Source organism: Petaurus breviceps, unplaced genomic scaffold, assembly GCF_028583685.1.
Source record: "Petaurus breviceps papuanus isolate PSGF00001 unplaced genomic scaffold, PetGlider_PUasm1.0 229, whole genome shotgun sequence".
NCBI lineage: Eukaryota > Metazoa > Chordata > Mammalia > Diprotodontia > Petauridae > Petaurus > Petaurus breviceps.
Window position 1 is genome coordinate 5416696 of NW_027185903.1, and position 24267 is coordinate 5440962.

The 24267-nt window shown below is 36.0% G+C and overlaps 1 protein-coding gene across 1 annotated transcript in view; it reads left to right on the plus strand.

The window, feature by feature from the left end:
• Positions 1-24267, plus strand: part of SPEF2 (sperm flagellar 2) — a 221105-nt gene that overhangs the window by 93287 nt on the left and 103551 nt on the right. The window contains exons 10-12 of the mRNA XM_069096127.1: positions 7446-7614; positions 21475-21694; positions 23996-24126. Of these exons, the coding sequence (XP_068952228.1) occupies positions 7446-7614; positions 21475-21694; positions 23996-24126 (520 nt within the window). The remainder of the gene's footprint in view (positions 1-7445; positions 7615-21474; positions 21695-23995; positions 24127-24267) is intronic.

Genomic DNA, 24267 nt, shown 5'->3' on the forward strand with positions numbered 1-24267 from the left:
AGACCAGAGTAGGAGTCTTGTGGCTAGGAGTCCTGCATTTTTTTTTTTGTGGATTAGCCTTTGTAGGTTGATTCCCTAAGGGCACTCAATACTTTCCTTTAGGTCTGGAGTTTTAAGTCAACTGAGTCCCAAATTTCTCTTCCAGAGTAGTTCCTGGAGCTAAACCCCAATAGTTCAAACTTACAGAAATCAAGAGGGAAGAGTAGATTCAGTATTGGAGATGTTTGGGGAAGAGGAGAGATATCTCAAGAGAACAAAATTCTAATTCTTCTAGTCTACTAATTATAGAAACCAGTAGTCATATTGGTGGTGGTAGTGGTAGTAGTAGTAGTACTAATAGTAGTAGTGGTAGTAATAGTAGTAACAGGAACAAAAATAGCTGATATTTATATAGTGCTTACTATGTGCCAGGCACTAGCTAAGGACTTTACAAATATTATCTCATCTGATCTTCACATCAACCCTGGGAGGTAGGTGCTTTATATAACAAAATATAAAAAATGTTCAAGGGAGAATATCACTAAGAGCTGGGAAACTTTGTTCACAACTCAAATCTACATCCCTGTTATTTAATAGTCAATATATAAAACATCTTTCTGCCCAGATAAGCAGGCTAGTGCTCTAGGACAGTAGCCTCAGTGCAAATAACATTTAAGATTTTCTGTCTTTAACTCTCATGTAAAACAGCAATGATGGCAGTCAACCAGAAATGAAGGGGCTGTGTTCAGAAACTGCCCTGGCATTTACTCTCTGTTGTTTCTCCTCTCAGTGACTGTTCTTCCACTGCATGGTGGTGGGATTATTTTTTACATTCCAAATATATAGCATGTTAGTGAATCCTTTTATCAGATTAAAGGTTCTACAGACTTTTTATTTCTTGGATTCCAAGACACCCTTTCTACTCAGTTTTATTTTAAAGAAGAATAATTCACGTTTTCCCTAGGGGAGAGATTGTTCCTTCCAATTGGCATCCATTTACAAATATAAGTTGCAAATTTGGATATAATTTTCCAAATTATTCAGAAGGAAACTTTATGGTTTTTTTCTCTTCTTTGTTTAATTTTAATATTTTTATTCTGAACTTAAACTCCAGAAGAGGAAAGCATTTCCATATGCCCAGCAGAACACAAAAGGAAATTCTATGTAAGCTGTGAGTCTCCATTTCATACAGTTTGCTTTAAAAACAATAAAGTTTATTAATATTTCTACAAGTTACTTTCAAAACTATTGCTTACCTATGCTTCCTTCTACTCTTTTTTTAATAGTTGAAATGGCCTTCTTTTTATGATAAGCATATTGCTAATAATCTTCTCTCCCTCAACCCCCCCCCAAAATAAGAAAAAACCTTGAAACAATGAAGCATATTCACACAGTGAATCAACACTGCAGTCATGTCCCAAAACATATGTCTCTTTCTGCACATTGAGTCCATCATCTCCCTGTCAAGAGGTAGGAAACAGGATTTATCATTGGCCTTCTTTGTCATTGCATTGATCTGAGTTCTTAAGTCTTTCAAAGTTTTTTTCCTAACAGTTTTGCTGTCTTTGTATAAATTGTTCTTCTGGTTCTGTTCACTTCACTCTGCATTAGTTCATATCACCCAGGTTTAAATGAAATCATCTTATCATTTTTATGGCATAATACTATTCCATTACATTGATATTGCTATAGCATGATTTATTCAACCATTCTTCGATTATAAGAAATAGCAAGTTGCATCACTTTCTTCCTCCTTTGTGTTCTTCCATTAACTCTCCCTTCTCTTCCATCTTTCCAGGCGTTTAGAATGGAACCAATGTACTCCTAGGGCCATTTTGTAATTCAACTCTGCCTGAGTGTCTGATAGAACAATTGTTATCCTCTTTCTTACAGTATTGGTGCTTCATCATCATATAGCCCCTTCAATTACCCAAATTAATCTACCTTCTTAGATTTCTCTGGATCCACGTGTTTGTATTTCAGAATCTCTTCTCAGCTCTAGTGTCTTCAGAATGTTTGAAAGTCCTATCCCATTAAAGATCTGTCACCCTCATGGCTCTCTTTTCAGCATTTTATGGTAAGACTCTCAGACGTAAGCCTTTGTCTTTTGCCATTTGGGATATTGTGTTAAAGATGTCCTCTAATTTATATTATAAGCTGCCAAGTCTTGTGTGATCTTGACATGTTTCCTTGGTAGTTGAATATGTTCTTTCTGACTGCTTGGGTTTTTTTTTTCTTTGACATGGGAGCTCTGCATTTGGACTATGATCTTTCTATAATTTTTTCTTTTATTATTTTCAGGGAATCATCAATAGATTCCTCTTCTTTTCACTTTGCCCTCTCATTCTAATAGATTAGCCAGCTTTCACTATGCTTTCTTGAAATAGAATTTCTAGGCTTTTGTGTTTTTATATTTCTGTTGAGTTTTTATTTGAATGTCAAATTTTCAATCAACTATGGTCTTTTCATCAGGAACACTTGAAAGTCCTCTATTTCATTAATGTCCATCTTCCCCGTGAAGGATTATACTCAGTTTTACTGGCTAAGTTATTCTTGGTTATCATCCTAGCTCTTTTGCCTTCAGGAATAGCATATTCCAAATCTTCTGCTCCTTTAACATGTACTATCCTTACTATGGCACCACAATATTCAAATTGTTTCTTTTTTTTTTTTTTTAAAGCAATTGGGGTTAAGTAACTATAGCTCAAGGTTACACGGCCAGTTATTTCTGGGTGTGGTGCTGAGTATCCGAGCCTGGATTCGATCCCCAGTGGGGATCGACACTGGGGCCGGTGCTCTTACTCGCTGAGCCACCTGACCGCCCCTGGAATTGTTTCTTTCTGACTACTTGAAATATTTCCTTTTGGACCTTAGATCTCTAGAACTTGTCTACAATATTCCTGGGAGTTTTCATTTTGGAATCTCTTTCAAGAGGTGATTGGTGGATTGTTTCAGTTTCTATTTATCCTTAAGTTATAAGAAATTGGGCAGTTTTCCTTGATAATATTTTGAAATATGATGTCTAGGTTCTTTTATTTTTTTTATCATGGCCTTCAGGTAGAAAATTTTTAATTGTCTCTTTTTGATCTATTTACCATGTCATTTGTTTTCTTATTTTTTTAAATTAATTTGTTTCCTTTTAGTTTACAGGATTCAATTCCACAATTCCTTGAGTTTCACATTTTGTCCCCCTCCCTCCATGGTGGCATATAGTCAAGTATAGGATCTGTAAATACTTTCACATTATATATTAGGTTATAAAGATGGATTGTATCAGCTGGAATGAAAAATGGTAAAGAGGATATAAAACCAAATAAAAGAAGGAAAAAGATCAGGTATTTTGCTTCCACCTGGATATAAACTCAGTTATTTTTAGTTCTTTCTCTGGATGCACATATTTCTCTCCATGTCATTTGTTTTCCGATGATATATAGCACATTTCTATTCTTTATATTCTTTCGAGTTTGATTATTTCTTGATGGAGTCATTAGCTTCTACTTGCCCAATTCTAGTTTTTAAGGAATTGTTTTCTTCACTGAGATTTTGCACCTCTTTTTCCATTTGGCCAATTATATTTTTTAAGAATTTTTTTTTCCTTCAGTGAATTTTTACACCTTCTTTTCCATTTGACCTCTTCTGCTTTTTAAGGAATTTTTTTTCCTCCATGAACTTTTTTTTTGGCCTCTTTTAACATTAGACCAATTCTGTTTTTTAAGGTGTTATTTTCTTCAGTATTTGCATACCTCTTTTACCAAGATTTTCTCTTTTCATAATTTTCTTGTATTACTCTCATTCCCCCCTCACTTTTTCCATTATTACTCTTATCTCTCTTTAACTCTTCTAGGAATTCTTGTTGGGCTTGGGTTTAATTAACATTTTTCTTTGAGACTTTGTTGTGGATGTTTTTGCATTGTTGTCCTCTTCTGAGTTTATGTCTTGGTCTTTCCACCACCATAGTAGTTTTTTATGGTCAAATTGTGTTTTTTGTTGTTTGTTCATTTTCCCAGCCTATTTTTAGACTTTGAACTTTATGTTAAATTTGGGCTCAGCTTAGCTGGGGGTAGGGAAGCACTGTCCCAAGCTTCAGGCTTTTTTGTCTTGCTGTTTTCAAAACTGGCTCTGGGGGTCCGCAAGTTTTTTGTGTTTCCGTTGTGGTGTGATACTTAGTCACTGTTCTCCTGCTATGTACTTTGACCCTTACCCAGGAAGAGCCCTGGTCCTTTGCAGACACAAGCACTGACATCTCTTTGCCTTGGAGCTGTGACCAAGGTCCCTGCTCCCTTGTGACCAACCCCCAGTACTCTCCACCTTGGACCCACACCCCTAAACTGTGTGTAGGCAATAGAGTTACCAATCCGTAGCAGCTATACCCAGTGTCAGCAAAAGAACCCCTGTAATCTCTTTTCTGCCTAGTTGTCCAAACTTTTCACCATCTCTGGGCTGACAGCTCCTGAAGCTGCTGTGGCTCTGGTTTCTATTGCAGCACCATGTGTGAAATCTATACAAGCTTCCACCCTGGGGGAACAAACTTCTCCTGGAAACCTTTTAAATGTTCTTAGCCTGGAAAAATGTCTCACCCTGACCTTCTGTTGTCTCAGCCACTCCAAAATTTGATTTGAGGGGTTATTTTGAAGTTGTTTGGAAAGGAATGTGGAAAGAGCTCAGCTGGGTTGCCTCTAAGTGCCGTCTTGGCTCTCCTCTACAACTTAGAGTCTCTGAGTACTCACAGGATTACAGACTGCTCTGTCTAGTAGTGGAATTTCACCCCAAATTGGCTTCATTCCAGAGCTAGCCTATAAGCCCCTACATGCTGCCTTTCATTGATTATAATTACTTCCATTTTTATAATTTTATATATTATCTTAGTTCTAATTTGGTTATCATGTATAGTCTAGATATCTTTACCTAAATGTATGATAGATATCTCAAATTCATTGTATCCAGAATGAAATTTATCTTTCTTTTAAAGCTACCCTTCCTCCAAACTTCCCTTTTTCTTTTCAGATTACCATCATCCTTCCAGTCACACATGTTTTCAACCTCAGAGTAAACCTCAACTTTTCTCTTTCCTTTATCACCCCTCCCCCACATCCAGTCAGTTGCCAAGTCTTGACTTCTCTCTCCTCAACATCTCTCACATTGATTCCTCTTCTCTCACCTTACCTGGATAGTATTTAGGTCAAGCCCTCATTACCTTTTGCCTTTACTGTTGCAATTGCCTCCTGTTTGACCAAAAGGATGGCTCATGAACATCTGGAGAAGAAAGAAATTATCACTAAAATGCTTCCTTTTCTAGACAGTGCCTTGACAGTATTTTCTGTAATTTTAAGTAAAATTTTAGCAAAGAAACTACAGAAATGTATTCCAAACATTATTCAGTAGGACCAAGGTAGATTTAGACCATAGGTCCATAGGTGCTCTGTGACTTTCACTATTTCTTCCATTGCTCTAACTCAACAGTCTCTCTTCTGTGAAGTCTCACAAACACCCTGGCTTCCCAAAACAATTGCAAACAGTCCTTAACACCATGCCTTGCATCATTACTCTACCTTTACTATCTTCCTAACTTTTTTTCCCCTAATTTCTCTGCTACCAGGGTCTCCCTTCAGTCTGTCTTCCCCCTAGCTGCCCAAGTAATCTTCCCCAAAGCATAGATGGTTAAGGATTTTTCATGCCTTCTAGAATAAAACGCCAGTTCCTCAGCTTTGAATTTAAAGCCCTTCATCATCTCCATCCAGTCTACCGTTTCAGACTCATTTCAAGTGATTTGCCTTTATGTACTCCCCACTCCAGACCTGCCTTCTGAACTCAGCAATATTATCTTCTATCTCTATGAAACTTTGTGATTCTATGGGTAAAAGAACTCCATGACTACAAAGATATTGATATGATAGCAGGCAATTGAAATACAGTTGTTGTATATGAGCTAAGATTATATCAGCCTTACAGATAAGCGAGAAACTCATCGCAGGTCTTGTATGTATTTTATTGTGTAGATATGATCTATGTAGATATTTTCCTTTGCTTTGTAATGATAGTGATATGTGTATGTGTGTATATTTCACATCACAATCCCAAACTGACTTTAGTGAAGAAGCAAGTACATTCATCAAATAACTGAAGAGGAAGGTAGTGACTACAAGTGTTAAATAATGGTTTTGGCAGTGTATAAATTGTTATCTTTTATAGAAGCCAATGACAGTTTTAAAATTTCATTATGAAAGTTGCAATGACAGTATATGCCTTAAAGTTAAAATTCATTACTTTTTAAGCCTAACATAAAATAGCATTCATTAAATACATATCTTATTCAGAGAAATGTACCAAAAGTTGAAAGAGATGCTAAAAAAAATTAAGATATAGTTCTTGCCCTTATGGGACAGAGGAATACAACACATACAAAGATAACATATACAAAAGAAGATAGGACTATTGCATTTAAAAAGTACAACGAAAGAGCTTTAAGAGGTTGGAGGAGTGAGGTAAGAAGAATTTTACAGACTGTTGAATGAAAGAAGACTTCATGGTCAAGTTTGTATTTAATGTGGGCCTTAACACCTGGATGTAAATAACAAGTGAAGATAACAGGGAGGACAATACAGAAATAGGAAACAAATAAATAAAGGGAACTTACCACCAAAAAAAAAAAAAGAAATAGGAAACAGCGCCATGTTGGGGAAGCACGCACAGGGCCTGATGGAGAGTCAGTGTTGGCTTCAGTGCAGTATGTTGGGGGATTGAAGGGAGGAGGAAAGTGTGGGATGACACAAAATTATGGGAAGTCTTGGGTGCTGGGCTTAGGAGTCTGACCTTTCTTCAATAAACAACAGAGAGCTAATATTACTCAATAAAGCATCTGATCTAATGCAGCTGCTAATATAGTACTGTCATGATGAGAAAAAACGTATATTAGAATTGACATTTAATAAAAATATTATTTTCAGTCTGCAAATTGTGAAAAAAACTATATAAAAGTATTTGTTTCTTGAAATAACATTACTGGCTATGTACCCTTCCTTAAGAGTTTTGCTTTGTTTTTTTTAACCTCTCTAATACAACACACACACACACACACACACATACATACATACATATACATACTCATATTTCCTATATCCCTTGATCCATCATAAGCTTTATAAAGATTGTACAGCATCAGTGCACATCCCTTTCTTCTCCCGTCTTCTGTAACAGGGCTTTGTACTTTTAGAGGCTTAACAAATTTTGTTCAGTTAAATTGGCTCCATTATATAGGCACTCCTATCCCTGTTATTTGTTAAACCATGGATAACACACAGAAATCTAAGGGATGTTATCTTCCATCTTTTATAGACATTTTTATTTACTTTCTATTTATGCCCATTGAAGTAAAATGAATGACATTAGCATGATAACAAAAAGACTTTGTTTCGAGTGGGTATTTAAGTTGTCACTAATGTATCTTTTGTATTTTTTTCTTTCTGTAGTCTTATTCCAATTAAAATTATGCGTGATTGGAAGGAGCTGTTTTTCAGTGGGAAACCACTTTATGATCAAGCCTCCATTGACCCCCTGCCAACTCGCTTCACTTCAGAGCAACTGGTAGAACTATCCAAGAGGACTTTACTAGATGACAATGATTATGAGGAATATAAGGTACCTGCCTAAGGCACGACAATTAAAGGAAATCTACTTAAATAAACAATTTCTTTTTTTTAACATTTCATATTCTGTTGTGATGTATTCACTCGATTTTAGTGCTGTTTGTTTTTTTTTTAAATAGGATTCAACATAGTTCCACAGGCTCCCCTGCCTTCTTGTTTAGTTTTACTTTTTAATTGCAATGGTAATTAAGTGGAAACATTGTATCAGCACCATTTTGAAATTTATTTAATAATCAGAAGTGTCATGGTCTTAAAGTATTCAGTATAGAGGAGGAAAAAATCGAATCTTGGTGGCTAGATTTCAGAATTTTAACATTGTTGTAAAACTATCCTTTTTCATTTTTCTGTAATTTCTTTTCCGTTGTTTCAGTAGACCCATTAAAAACTGTTCAGTAATGAAATCGAAAAAAATAAGTTGGTTGTTTCCATAGAGGGTTTTGGAGACACAAATCAGGATGTAATTATTAGCATATTTAAACTGGTAAAAAAGATATGTAAAATGGTAGGAATTGGGCAATAATTATAGACAGAGTTAGGGGATACAGGAGTTCAGACTGAGAATTGAAAGCTCAACAGGAGACATGGGACATAGAGTCCAGTGTAAAATGTAAGGGAAGGAGTTTCAGAAAAGAAGTAATGTGGCTTGAACAAAGAAAAATGAAGATGATTTGGCCCCTAACTAGGTAGTGGGTAAAGTATCACCATGGTGTTGAGCCCTAAAGAAAGAAGTTACCAACAGTGGGGGAAAGAGAAAATGGAACAAATGTTTTAAAATACTATAGAGCTAAATTTTCATCATACTTCAAGTCGAATTAACCTGATTTTCTAGAATTACATGAACATATTCTATGTAAGTATTTTGGTGTAGATGTACGATTTACTAGAACAAATATGTCCCCATCAAAAGTTTAATAACTAGTAATGGAATGTCCCAGACTCAGTTTACAAAATAACTTCTGTCTTTTACAAGATAATAAAGTGGATACTTGACACACTTATTTAGCTGTGTGACTTTGGGCAAGTCACATAACGCCAATTGCCTTGCCTTCCTCCCTGCAAAAAAAAAAAAAAGATAATTAAATGTTAAATATTGACCTGAAATTTTGCATATTGTGCTTATTGACGGGTGAAAATTACTTTTATGCTATTGCCAAAGCAGCAAAATATTAACATTCTGCTTTCTTCTTAACAGTAAGTCAAGGCACTTAGCACAGGCTTCAGTTTAGCAAAGATTACTCTATCTGTGTGTGTGTATGCGCATAAAATGCTTACCACAGTAATATGCTTTTTTTACCCACATCCTAAACCAACAGGTATGCTTGCTTTTGCAGAAAATTATCAGCTTTTGTTAGGAGTAAGTAAATACCTGACAGCACTACCTTTGCTGTTTTTCTAAAAATGAAAGTTGTCTACAAAAGTCCTACTTTATGCATACACGTTAACAGGTCAAATTGTAAAAATAACTTTCCTTTTAAAGAAAATAAAGCAAGTGATGTGCACATTTGTATTTGCCTACATTATATTTCAGAGTTTGTTTTGAGGAAACTGTCGATTATGTCTAACTCCCATGTTTTTAGAATTTAAACTTCTTTGAGATAAAATCTTATCTGAGCATACAAGTCAAAACAAAGCTTATAGTCTTATGCCCTATTATTTCTACCTTGTAAATTATATGATGTGGCCATTTTACAGTTTGTTTGAAGAGTCCTGGATAAGCTGTAAGGTTGTTACAAGATGACTGGCAAAATACTGTGGGTTAGCTAGTTAAAGCAATCAATTGCTTTCATTATTTCTAGATTCATTCATTTTTTTTAAAGACACATCAAGTAATTGTGTATCTCGTGGCTCACCCAATTAGGGCAATGTATAAAGGATTAGGCATGGGAAAGATTTCTGACAAATGAGAAAGCTCAGCCTTCACCATTGTCCTGTTTTGATATTTCATTACATTGTCGCATCCCTAGTCTTTTAAAGAACTAGTCCAATAGAACAAAAGTTCTGGCTGGTTAGACTAAGCTGGAAAGGTTTTGAGTAAGGACCTAGTGATGGACACCGATATGGTATCTGAAAATCAGCCTTAGTCAAAGATCCTCATTACCAGCTTGACATTGAGTAAGAAAGGTTTGGACTGCAGCAGCTCTTGAAAATCAGTTGCTAAAGGCCAGTATGACCTTACTCTACACCAAGAGGCAAAGTGTTTGGAGAAAGGGAGATAATGGTCCTACTGGTCATTGCCCTGGTTGCCCCATATCTGGGAGGCCAATCACTAAGCTGAAGGATTCTTTGGATGGTGAAGGTTCTATAGGTCATATGATCATGAGTCCAAGGAATTAGGAATATTTAGCCTGGAGAATAATAGTTCCCTTCAAGTATTTGTAGGGCTGTCATGTATACAGATTATACTTACTCTCTTTAGGAAGAGAGGACAGAACAGAGAACAACAGGTAGAAATTTAATGAGATGCATCTAGGCTTGATATGAGAGAGAGAAAAATTCCTAGTAATTAGATTGATCCAAAATTAGGGTGGGCTGCCTTGGGAGATAATAGGTTCCCCCTCACATGGGATCTTTAGGCAAAAGCTGACTGACCAATTATTAAGCATGCTATATATGAAATTCTTATTTAGATACAATTTAGACTAAGTGGCCTACCAGGGCTTTTCCAGCCCTGAGATACTGCAGTATGAGTGGAACGAATGCCTATATAAATAAATAAATCCTTAAATATTGAAATAAGGAAAATCTGAAATCATTAACAGTTTTATAATGCTCACAACTTTTCTGTTTCTAAAGGACGTCTTACCTTGCTGTGTTTAGCACAGTGTCTGGCATATATAGCAAGTGCTTAATAAATGTTTATAGACTGTTGCCTGACTGACTACTTCTCCTGCCAGATAGTTATCAATGAGGCTACTAAAAATCTGAAGTCTTTTTTTCCCCAATGAATCATAAATAACATTAAAAAAGCTTTCTGAATATTATTTCATAATGTTTAATTTTTAAATCAAGTTCCTGCATCACCATCAAATGATATGTAGAAGATTATGCTTTTCTAATTTAAGAGCCATCAGAAGTTGACTTACAAATGAAACAATACAAAAGGATACCTCAAACTGGAACCACCTCTTAAGAGGGTTGTGTTGTTGTCCAGTCATTCGTCTGACTCTTTGTGACCTCCTTTGGGGTTTCTTGGCAGAGATTCTGGACTGCTTTGCCATTTCCTTTTCTAGCTCATTTTACAGATGAGGAAACTGAGGCAAACAGGGTTAAGTGATTTGTCCAGGGTCACACAACTAGGAAGTCAGATTTGGACTTAGGAAGATGAGTCTTCCTGACTTCAGGCCCAGCCCCCTATCCACTTGTGCCATCTAGCTGCCCTATCTATTAGGCAATGATGTCAATTGACATCATCAATTTTGAAGAGAAATATAACAAACATGAATTATTTTGACTTTTGTGTTGCAATAAATGTCAGGTGGCATTTACAGCAAGGCTGGCTTGATGTGGAACTTCCTGTTTGATAGAGTCCCTGTCCGAAGACTGAACTGGACCCTGAGCCTGTAAGGCTAAACCTATAAGTAGAAATTAAGTGGATGAAAACATGAAGACTGGAAAGGTGTAACAGGGCAGAGAACACTTCCATGTGGAAATTATTTGAATTGCAATAGACTTGTAACGTTTTATAGTGCAACCCATACCTATATGAAGATCAATATCCCTAATGAGGGACTGTTCAGCCTTCATCAGAAGTCCTGTGGTGAGGGGGAAATTGCTGCCTCCTGAGGCAATTAATTTAACTTTTAAATGGATCTAATTGTTAGTTACATTTCTTATAGTTAGCCTGAACCAGCCTTTGCTCCTTCTACTCACAGTTCCTAGTTTTGTTTTGTTTTGTTTTTTTCCTCCTGGAGCCAAAAAGAACAAACTTTTTCCATTTTCTAAATGACAGCCTTGAAATATTGGAAGACAGTTACCATTCATTTTCTTCTTATTCAACCTTTCCTAAGATTGCATGACTTCCTGATCCCTCCTGGCCTGGGTATTCTCTAGATTATTAATATTCTTCCTAAAATATGGCATGATACTTAAGTCATTATCTGATTCGAGCAGAGTACAGGGTGACTATCACTTCCTTGATTCTGAATGCTATTTCTTGCCCAGTGCGGTTTGAAATTACAATAGTTGCTTTGGTTGGGGTTTTTTTGGCTGCATGTGAAACTGTTGATTTTTTCATACAAACTGTTGTCTAGTCAAACCTCCCCCATCTGAAGGTCTTAGAATCATAGATAGAATTACCTAGAATAGAAATCAGAGGTCAACCAGTCCAACCCCATTATTTTACTGATAAGGAAACCTTGGCTCACAGGGGATAATGGAGTTCCCCAAGATTACCTAGATAGTAAACTTCATGATCAGAATTTGAACTCGGACCCTCTTACTTTAAAATGCATTTTTAACTTAATTATAATAGAACTTTATAATTAACCCTATTAAATTCTATCCTATCATATTTTATCCATTGTTGTTATCAGTTGAGGTTTTATTACTTTGTCATACAAAGTTTTAGCCATGCCTCCCAGATTCATATCTTCTACAGATTTGATAAGAATGTCATTTATGGACTTAATGTCATCCAATAATTGGTTAAATACACACATATGTACATGTAGGTGTGTACATACATCATCAGTTACTGTGATTAGGTCACAAATGGCATTCTTACCTTGTGTGAGAGTCAGAGAAACAGAGATGATTCAAAGAGAGAGAAACAGAGAAAGGAAAAGAAAAGTAAGGGAGGGAGGGAGGACACCAGAAAACACTCTGGGAATAACTGCTAAGCTCTCCTGTTCTTCAAAGATCTGGGCATCACTCAGACTTTGGTTCTGCCACCTTTATGGGTGGTTTTACTTTTTTCTTGTTAGTCTGATTTGGGGTGGATTACCTAATTACATCAATAATGTTAGTCTGATTTGGGGTGGATTACCTAATTACATCAATAACTTATCAACCCCCTCCTGCCTAGGGAAACTAATCGCCTTCTCTCTAACCACAACTGTGTTTATTAGTTGATTCATTGGTATATGTAGTCCCTTTAGCCAGATTAGCTAAATGGTAAAGTAGAAGCATTACTCAGCATGAACTATAGACATGAATTGTAGATTCTTTTGGATTGTCAGTCAATAAGCATTTATTAAGTGCCTGCTATGTTTTAGGCATTGTATAACACTGAGGATAAAAAGAAAGAAGAAAAAATTAAAAGGAAAAAAACACTTCCTGCTCCCAATAATTCCCAGTCTAATTTTCCAAAGGCAAAAGGCCTTTCAAATCTACAGACCATGTACCTTCTATCACCTAATTCATCTGCATGGAGGTCTGGAGAGTAGAAATTACTGTCTATCCCTGAAAGCCATTGCTTTCCACACAAGGACAGGAGAAGATTAAATGTGTCATTTGCAGAGTGCTGGTTAGAAGCCGGGCTTCCCAGTCTCACTCAAAGGACTGTAGAAACGCACCTTGAGATGTTTTATGTTTAAAAAGGCAAAACTTCATTATGAAAGAGTTAAAAAAAAAAGGTGACAAGAAGAAATAAGTGGATTGGTTCTGCACCAGTAACCATATATCATAGTGGAAAGAGAGATGGATATGGAATCAGGAAGACTTTGTTTTGAATCCTGAGTCAGGTATTTATTAGCTATGTTACCCTTTCTGTTGTTGTTCAGTTGTTTTTATTGTGTCCAACTTTTTGTGACCCCATCTGGGGTTTTCTTAGCGAAGATACTGGAGTGGTTTGCTGCTTCCTTCTCCAGCTCATTTTACATATGAGGAAACTGAGGCAAACGGGGTTAAGTGACTTGCCCAAGGTCACACAGCTTAGGAAGTCTGAGGCCAGATTTTAACTCCAGAACATGAGTCTCCCTGACTCTAGACCCAACATTCTCTCCACTGTGTTTTCTACAATCCATTATCCACCAGTTGCCCAATGTTATCCTTGAAAAATTATATAACCACTCTAGACCTCAATTTCCTCATTAGAAAAATAAGGGGAGGTGGGGAGGATTGGACTTAAAGTCTTAACATTGCTAGAATGATACTGCCTTCTGTCAATTCATGATCCTGGTCAAATGTTCTCCAGCTTATTCCCATCCTTCCTAAAATTGTATGGATCCCCAGCAGAAGATTTTTGGAAGAATGCAGATAATTGCACAGAATGAGCAGAAATACATAGGTTATAATCAGTATCTATGATAAAAGCACCCATATGGAGGAAAGCATGGGAATCCAAAGTATCAAAACATGTCATTATTAGATTTAGGATATTATTCTAGCCTATTAAAATTTTTTGGGATCCCAAATCTGTAATCCAAGATATTTACAAGTCTTCCCAGCTTTTTACCCTATCAAAATGTGTTAAACACTCCATCTATCACTATCTGACCACTTAAGGTCCTTCTCAGATCTAAATGAATGTAATGCAGTGATTTGGATGTGTTGAACAAAGCAGGGCCAAGAACAAAGACTTCTACTCAAAGCCTCTCTTGTAGCTGTCATAAATCTATTAATTCTTTGGCTTTAGCCATTTAATTATTTCTGAATCTAGCTATCTGCATTATTATCCTATCCATATCACTCTTTGTTATCCTGAAGATATTGGAAGATTTTTTTTCAAATGCTTTGCTGAAATCCAGTTGTTCTATATCTGTGGTTGTCATTATTCAAATCCCATTCTCCACCCCTACCCCTATTATGCCTTTATTCCCTACTTCTTTAAACTGCCGCCTTCTCCAGCCTCCCTCTAAAGCTACCCAAACTTTCTGCTATGCTCAGATTTCATGTTAAACATTTTCCTTTCCTGTTCCCTCCATCTTTTGGACTTGCTGAGACCTAGCCTGCTGTTGATGGAATAGTTTTCCTGGTTATTCTTTCTAGCACTGGTTATACTTTGACTCGTACCCTTCAGCTCACTGACTGTGGTAGAGGAAATTAATTACTTTTTTTGTTGCTTACTTAGCAGCCTGAGTGAGAACTTTGAGGTTCACTCAGATCGTATCTACCACTCAATCAAAATTTTAATAAGTGTTGTCTAACAACCTCCAGGACAGTCTCCTTCCCTCCTCAGAGTTCAGTTCTTTGCTAATAGATTGTTTTACTCTTCAACCCCTGTGCTCATACTAGTAGACTTCATCATTCATGCTGTTAATCTCTCAAAGTTCTTCAATTACCTTGTTTCCCATGACCATACTCCTCCACGCTACCACAGTTGCATGCAGAGATGGCCATTTTCATGAACTCTGAAATTTCCAAACTGTTATTCATCCTCACCATGACTTCCAGATATCAATTCTTTCCCATGCCATTATTCCTTTTCTGGTTATACTCTCTTCCATTCCTGATCTTGACCTATTGGTAAAACTGTCCAAGAATACACCATCATCTTTTCTCAAGTCTCTTGCCCCTTTATCCCATCAGAGATCTTGCTCTGCCATCTCAACCTAGGATTAATTCCATAATTCACTGCCTTCATTCTCATGTTTCTGAATGTAGCTAGAGAAAATTATGAAGCCATATTCACTGGGTCTTCTTCAACAAGGTCCTCACCATGGCAGAGCAATGATTTTATATGTCTGTAATTGATTCACTATTTCAAATGCTCCAGCAGAAGCTTTGTGGTAAAGGTTCATGAAAAAAATTAGATGTTCTTCTTAAGGAACCAATCAGAATAACCACAGAATGGGGAAAAGGTAAAAAACAAAATATTAAGATATACTCTCTTGTGATCTTTGGCACCGATCACTTAAGGATCCTTTTGCACGACTTTAGTTCAGACACAGGTGTCACATTGATAACAGACCACTAGAATGTTCTGATTGATTATCGTGTCTCAAGGGGGCCTTATTGTCCCTCCATGGCTTCTTTATGTCATACCTACAGACATTGCAACTAAATTAAACCAAGGAGAATACATGTCATACTTTTATATGTCCTAGTAGGCATAAAGATCAGTTTGTTACCTGGTTCCTTTGTCAAAAATTTGCTGCCAACATATCACATCAGACTCCTGTTATAGGATTTTTTTTATATTTATCTGAAAATATCCACATTGTGGGTTCTTCTAAGGAAGCTGGCAAATGTCAGAAGCAATGGGAATATTGTATTTTCCAGCAGATTCTTTTCTCTATTACAAGAAAAAAAAATCTGTCTTGCCATCCTGAGTGCTAAGGTGAGATGTTTAAAAAAAAAAAGTTAAATAATAAAATAAATAGAATCCACTTATTCCATTTGGGATGGTGGCACTTTTGGTAGGGTGGAGGAAGGAAAGGGGAAAGAGGATTTTTTAAATTCTAGCAGCCCATGAAATTTTATAGTAAATGTTGCTTGCTCTCAAATGGGTACCAGTACTCCCCTTCAAGGTACTCCTATCCCAAATTCTATCACATAGGCATCAGTTATCAAAAGGATTAAAAAATAAGTTCTGGAGCCAATTTTGGGTTTCCTGAGGCCCATTGAAGAAAACAGTTCCATAATTCAAATGCTGTAAACCAAAGCCAAAGAGGAAGACTGCCTTCAATAATAATAAAACAAAACTATTTAAACATTTACTCTATGTAAGTTGTGTTGACAGGTGCCAAGGAGACCCCAAAATAAACAAGATATGGTTCCCCAGCCTCAGAGGAGAATAAAGGGGTGAGCGGAATAGATGTATATGCAAATAACCAATATGAAGTTCAAATGATAAGTTCATAAAAGAGGGATAAAGAAAATGTGATAAAAGTTTATAGGAAAGAGTGCTTCTGGCTGAGAATATCAGGGAAAGTTTGATGGAGATGGTGACATTTACACTTGTCCTTAAAACCTCATTTTATCTTCACAATAACCCTGCAAGGTAGACGCTGTTGTCATCTCTGTTTTATAGATGAAGAAACTGTACAGAGGAAATAGAAGTTAAATGCCCAAAGTCACAAAGCTAGCCAGTGTCTGGGGCTAGATTTGAACTCAGGATTTCTTGACTCCAGGCCAATACTTTATCTACCTGCACCACTTATCTGCTTCATGAAGTACCAGAATTTTTCAAGTTTGTAATGAATAAAATATTTCCCGTATTCACCTGAACTTGAAGATAGGAGAAGCAATGTCCATGTTTACTGATGCCAGCTTCTGCCATTCTCTAATAGGGAAATAACTTGCCCTGGATCCTAGAAAATAGGAACCAAATGTTATAGTTATATACCACATGTGACCCTCTAGGTCTTCAAGTGCAGCCCTTTGACTGAAACTAAACTTCACAAAACAAATCCCCTTAATTAAAGGATTTGTTCTGTCAGTCAAAAGGCCACAGGTTCCCCACCTCTGGTATAGGATCTCACAGAGCACTCCAGCTGAACACAGTATAAACACGTACCAACTATAGAATAACACAGATTCTGAGGACTATCCCTAACATTACCAGAGTTTTACCAGAGCATTAGCTGTATTCCCCACCCATGCTCCTAATTATAAAGAACCCATTAGGACCTTTCTCCTTTCCAGATAACATTTGATCAAGTGGGAGTCTACCAGAGATCAAGAAAGCCCATTAATTCTGAGTTCAGTGTCTCAAGCAAGCTCATCCTCAGTGACTGAAAATTATTAATTATAATCAGCACAACTTTGTGACTTATAGGTACTTGAATAAACCCCCCTTCCACAAATTCAGATGTAAAACCTGAGCCAAATGAACTCTGTCTCTCTCAACAGCAGTATGGATGAGGGAGTCAATGACTAAGCCCTTGGGTCCAAAACCAGAATATTCCCCTCTAGCAATTGGGAAATCTTGTTAAGAGAGGCCTTTATGCCAAGGCCAGAGGCATAGGGACAAGGGTAGAGTAAAGCTGACTGCATTGATTACTAGAAATTATTACTATTTACCTTTATAAGCCATTTTAAAGTTTGCAGAGCTCTTCCTCCATAATCCTATAAGGTAGGAAGAACAAATATTATTATTCCATTTTATGGATAAGGAAACAAATTTGAAAAGCCCAAGAGTCTTGTCCATGTTTACTGCTGAGGATTGGTGCCAAGATGCAAACCCAGACTCCAGCGCTCTTCACCTTATATCTTGCTGAATCTGTAAGAAGCAGGACAGCTTCTCTGGGTCCTTATTTAGCAATCATGAAGTGGTGCAGCTGGGTAAATTCTGGGCAGTGAGGGAGCATGCATGTCTTAGCCCGCAAGTTTACATACTCATTCTGAATATGTGCTGTCTCTGTGGGTTTCTGCTACTTCTAGGCTGGGGCCAAGGGAACAGGCTTTGGAAACTCTCTAATCAGAATATTGTGGCAGGTTGCAGACAAGAAAAAGAAGTGATCGACATAAGTAGGAAGAGTTTGACAAATACCACAGTTATACCTGATGGAGGATCAGTTAGCATATACAGGTACAAGTCAGTCCCAAAGGTGGCAGAGATTTTATGGTGTGAGATGTTCACTGAAATAGGGAGGCTCTGACCCAAGAAGGTGACCAACAAAAGATGAGATCGACAAAGACAGAGTATGAATAGGGGTCCTCAGGAATGCTGTTAGTGAGAAGGGTTGTGACCTCAGTCTTGTGTGGAATCTGTATTCTTTGTTCCACTTGTATTTCCTGCTGTGTACATAGGGATGAAGGGGTTGGGAGAGAGGGCGTGAAAGATCCACAGGCATTTGTTTCTGGGTAGGTCAGTCAAAGTGTCAGTAGGAAGTATCAGGAGACCCTGATTCCATCAGGGGCATGGGATTTGTTCTTCTGGAAGATTGTTACAGACGGTACATATGCAGTCAAAATGAAGCAAAAGACAGTCAATAATTTAATCTTCTGGGTGTACACTGGATAGAAAACCAGATCAAATATAACATAAGCTAAATAGTATGTTTGGGGGCTTAATTTTCAGCCCAGCTTGAACTCAATGCCCTTCTAGCAGATTTCTACCTGACTTATACTATGTTTTGCTTAGGTTTAAGATAGCCTATTGCCTGTACATAAAAATTTTTGTCGCCATCCTTTTGCTTTCTTACCTAGCCTTTGACTGGCAACAATTAATCAAACAAATAGCACAAAGTTGAAAGCATAAAGCTTTTTTTATGATTTAAAGCATAAAATTTATAAAATATTAAATCAGAAGCTGGTAAGCATTTTGAATGCAAGTATATCCATTTTGTGTCTACAAATAAATCATATAGTGAGTATAGAAAAGGGGAAAATTATGCATCAAAGAGCATCAAACCCAAAGTAAAAGAACTTGGAATGATAAGTAGCAACATGTTGTAGAAAGAGTATTTCTCTGAGGGTCAGGGAGCCTAGTTTTTTTTTTTTTTTAAAGCAGTTGGGGTTAAGTAACTTGCTCAAGGTTATACGGCCAGTTATTTCTGGGTGTGGTACTAAGTATCTGAGCCTGGATTTGATCCCCAGGTCATCCTGACACTGGAGCCAGTGCTGTTACTCACTGAGCCACCTGGCTGCCCAAAGGGAGCCTAGATTTTAATCCTCTCTGCTACTAGTTAACTGTATGTTAGTAAACTAGCTCCTCACCTTTCTTGGTCTTCAAATTTGCAAATGAAGGTTTAGACTAAACTATTTCTAAGGACGTTTCTGGCTTCAAAATTGTTTCCCTGGAAACATTTATATTAAAGTAATAAAAACAAATTTTGTTTCACCATTTTAAAAGACTAATTTCCTTAATAAATATTTTCTTTAGCTCAGGTTAACAGAAATAATTTCCAGATCTCCAGTTATGTCATATCAAAGATATTGGCACACACAAAGAAAATATGCACAGCTATTCACAATATTTTTTAATTTATAACACTGTCTCCTTGGCTAAATCAAGAATTTTGGATAATAGATATTGAGATACTGATGTTAAGAGGGGCATTGTAGTAAAAATAAAGACAAGGAAATAGGCAGGCATTTAATATCTAATACGTTGATATGATATGAATACAAGTACTGGTGATTGTCAGAGAAGTATGTTGAACAGAATAAAATAAAGATTCTATAGGAATGATCCTAATAGCCTTTAATTAATAGCCTCGAGGCTGCAGTTTCCCCACCCTTGGCATAGATATTTGGAGAAATTGGCATGTTACTTTTATTAAACAGTTAATATAAGTATCCCTTCTACAATAACCAAACAGAGAAATAAGCAAGGATAGAAAAATGCAACTGGAAACTTTGATTTGTAGCTTAATATGGGATCAAACTGTGTGGTCATCTAATGACAAATCATTGGCCTCAGCGAACCTAAAGTTCCCTTCTTTCTCTAAATCCTGTGATATTAAGATCTGTTGAATTGTCCTGTTTTTGTTGGTCAAATTACCATTTAAAAAAAAATATCTAGAATTGATGTAATTTTTAAAAAGCTCCACTCAATGAAATCTCATTCAGAAAATGATTGGGAGATGTTAATCGTGTCCGTTACAGATGATAAGTACTAGAGTATATTAATACTAAAAGAAATCAGAATGTAGCTAAAGGCATTTAAGCCTATTAGAACAGTGAGTGCTTTTAAAATAAATCTCTTTTGCTCTTTTTTCCTATGTTTTTTTTATTGTTTTGATTTTCGTGGGAACTCATGTTGGTGGAGGAACTCTAAGTTTATTTGCTATGAACAAATACTTGTACTCTTTGAGCCTATTAATAAGAGAGAGGAATAAAAACCTCAAAGCTTCAATTATCTTAGAAAAGTAAGAATGAATTAGTAAAGTCACTAGACTAATAAATATTTGGTTTCCTAACGTGAATTTGAATGTTGGAGGTATGAAGAAAGGGCATAATGTGGGATATGTCAAGTCAACAGGGCTTATTTGCCAGCCTTTTCTATGATTTTACTGTTTGACATGATTTGTCTTCTTTGTTGGATTTTACATAGAAATTACACTATAGGATAAAACAAATTTAAAAGTGCAACAAATAGTTGATTTATGTGTGCCAAAATAAAAAAAAATACTCCAAAAAATATGCTCAGAATGGTTCACGTTTCTACTGTCAGATAGCTACATGAAGGTCAGTTTATCAATGGGCTATGAAACTGACACAATTCATAGTTGCTAACTTCATCTCATACAATCTAAAGAGAGTTTTAAAGGTTCTCAAATGTTAAAAAAAAGTTATTACATTTTTCCTATATTTCCTCCTGGATATTTTTGTGAAATTCACAGGCTATTTTAAAGGGAAGTATGATTATAAATTACACTAATTTTGATCTCTTTTGTATTTATTAGTCATCACAGGTTTGAAATTAATTTGATGGTAACATGAAATATTTGAATGATTGTACTAATATATTCTTCCAAGTACTTCTATGCAAATTAAAAAGTAACTGATAGAAAGTATAATCATAAACATTAGCTTTTGATTTCTTCTCAATTTTTAAATACGTCAGATTAATTTTGCTTATGTGTAAGATATTAGATGAATCGCTATTCTTTGGTTCTTCCATAAGCAGCTTTTTTCCTCTGTAGTGATTGTCAGAATCCATTTTGATTAACTTCTCTATCATATCCATACCTAAAAGTAGTATAATTCAATTAATTCCTTTATATGAGGTTCTTATCATTCTAATTTCTTTCTGGTCTTTATATGATGAGCTCATGTTTTTACTTGAGTATTTTTATGCATGAAAATTACTATAAATAACTTATGAGTTATTAAATAGATGATTCAGAAAATTAAAGATATAAATTGATAGTATAACATATAATATGTTACTATCTTGTATATTATATAATCCGTATATTGTTTATATTATATATTATCTATATAATATTATATATTATATAATACTTATATTGTATGTATTCTATAAGTCATTAAGCATGTTTCCTATTTACATTTGTCACAGACCTTTACCGGAGAGTGGACCCTCCCAGAAGAAATGTCTGAGTCTGCCATACCTCCCAATAATAACATATTGGGTCATGTGCTTCGTGCAGTTAATGAAAAGGTTTACCCTCCAAAGCAAATTACTTATGTGCCTCAGATTCCTTCCTTTTCAACTAAAGGATGCATGCTGGGAAAAACATGTAGTGGAAAAACCAGCTGTCTGAAGATTTTAGCAGAAGGTAGTTTTTTTTTTTAATTTAATATCTAATTTCTGCCAAACTGACTATCCAAAATGATGTTGAGTGTTCCCAGTCACATATAAGAGAAAATATACCATAATCTTGGCACACTATCTTCTTATGTGAAAAAAAAGTAGTAAATCTTAAGCTTAATAGTCCTGGGCTGCCTCTCAGTTTTTGCCTCTCATGGTCCTGCTTAATTCACTTTTCATTCATTTATACAGATATTTCCCATGTTTCTCTTGAATTCTTCATGTCTGTCGTTTCTTATGTCACATTGTTTTCAATTCCCTGACACAATTCAATTTTTCAGCCATGCTCCAATTAAAGGTACTGACTTTGTTTCTCCTTCTTTTGCTGCCACAAAAAGTAGTACTACAGATATTTTGGTTTATGTGGTGCCTTCCTATATGTTTTTCACTTTGGGGGGATATATGACCACTAGTGGGATTAAGAGATTAGTCATTTTTCTACAACAATTCAAACTTGTTTTCCAGAGTTTTCTCCATTTGAAAGGCTACCAACACCGTCTTCCAAAATCTCTAACAAAATTGATTAGTGCCATCTTACATCAAATTTACAATTTGAGGAGTGTTAAGTAAAACCTCAGAGATGTTTCAAATTGCTTTTATCCTACTATTAAAAACTTGGAGAATTTTTTTCAAGTAGTTGTTAATGGTTTGCAATTTATTTTTAGTTTTAAGCATTCATTTCCATAAGATAATGAGTTAGAATTTTTTCTCTCCCTGTATTTCTCCTACACTCCCCCTGCATCCCAAAAATAGCAAGCCTACTGAATACCCCTTCCACCAATCTATTCTCTCTTATATCCTCCCCCTTCATCGCCCTAACTTTCTAGTAGGGCAAGATGGGTTTCTATACCCCAGTATCTATGTATCTTATTTCCCAGTTGCATGTAAAAAAGCAATTTTTAAGCATTTGTTTTTTGAGTTCCAGATTTTTTTCCCTTATTCCCTCCTAATGCACCCCCAGTGGGAAGATAAGCAATTCAATATAGATTGTACATGTGTAGTTACCCAAATCATTTCCATAGTAGTTATATTGTGAAAGACTAACTATATTTCCCTCCATCCTATGCTGCCCCCCCACTTACTCTATTTTCTGTTTTAACCCTATCCCTTTTCAGAAATGTTTGCTTCTAACTACCCTCTCCCCCAATCTGCCCTCGCTTCTGTTCTCCCCCCTTTGATCCCCTACTCCCCCACCATTTTCCTGTAGTGTAAGATACCCAATTGAGTGTGGATATTATTCCCTCCTTAGGCCAAATTCAATGAAAATCAGGTTATCCCATTCCCTTTCACCTTCCTGCTCTTCCCCTCTGGCTTCCTTCAGCAGGAGATTTGTTTCTCTCTGTCTCTTTGTAGATTATGTAGCTCTTAAGTTTGTTTAGAGTCATTTTTTACATGTATTGGAAGAGGTGGAAGCCAGAGCCACGCAAAAGTCCTGTTTCTACTCCGCCATCTTGGCTCTGCCCCTGGTTTGCAATTTCTCTTTTGAAAACTGTTCATAATATTATACCACTCTTTATTAGTCAATGATTTTTGGACACATATGTCACTTCCTATATATTTGGGAATTCATAATTTTGTGTGATTTGACAATAATAGAAATCAAAGATATTTGATGCAATGTATTTGTTATACTTTACAATTTCTCTTTTCATTTTTGCAGAATTGATTTCATTGTTTTGTTTAAAAGTTTTCTTTCATTTTAAATAATTAAAAATTTGTCTTTTATGATTGCCTCTATCCCTTAGTTTTAAGTTTTCCCTTAACCACAAGTGTCAAAGGCAACTCTTTTCAATCCGTATGTTTTTTTTACAGGATAGTCACCTTTTCCATTTAGGTCTTTTTCTATTTGAAGTATCATGTGGCATAAATAGAAAGATCATGATTCACACCTAAGTTTTGCCAAACACCTTTCCATTTTTCCAGGTAGTTCTTGGTGAATTAGGTTCTATCCCCTAATAGTTTATGTCCTTGGTTAGCCATAGCTTTTTGTGTTGGAAACTTGCTATATGTAATACTATTCATACTAGGGTAGATTTTTGCTGTAGTACCAATCTATGTCAGGGGATTGAATTACTAATGTAAAGAAAGAATCTCCTTTAAAAAGGCAATTTTATTTAGAAGGTAATTCTAGGGCATAGACCCCAATGATCCAAAAGACAGTGTTATTAAAACCTAAATGAAAAACTATATGTCTTGCATATAATTGACACACAATAAATATTTTTAATTTATTTAATCAACTGACTCAAAATATTCTACTTTATCTTAGCTTTCCATATTGAGATACTTTCTATTGACACTCTGGTTCAAGAAGCTATCCGGGCTTTCCTTATAGATGAAACAATAACTTTAGATCCAGTGTATGTGCAAGAAAAAGAGGAGTCTGAAAAAGAAACTCTGGCAAGTATAATCCTAACTATTTTTCACATTTAGAACTATAGAGTTTTAATGTTGGAAGAAACCTTTCAGATTATTTGGCTATGCTCACATTTTGTAGTTATGGAAATATGGGTCCAAAAAGTTGAGTCACTTGCTCAAGGT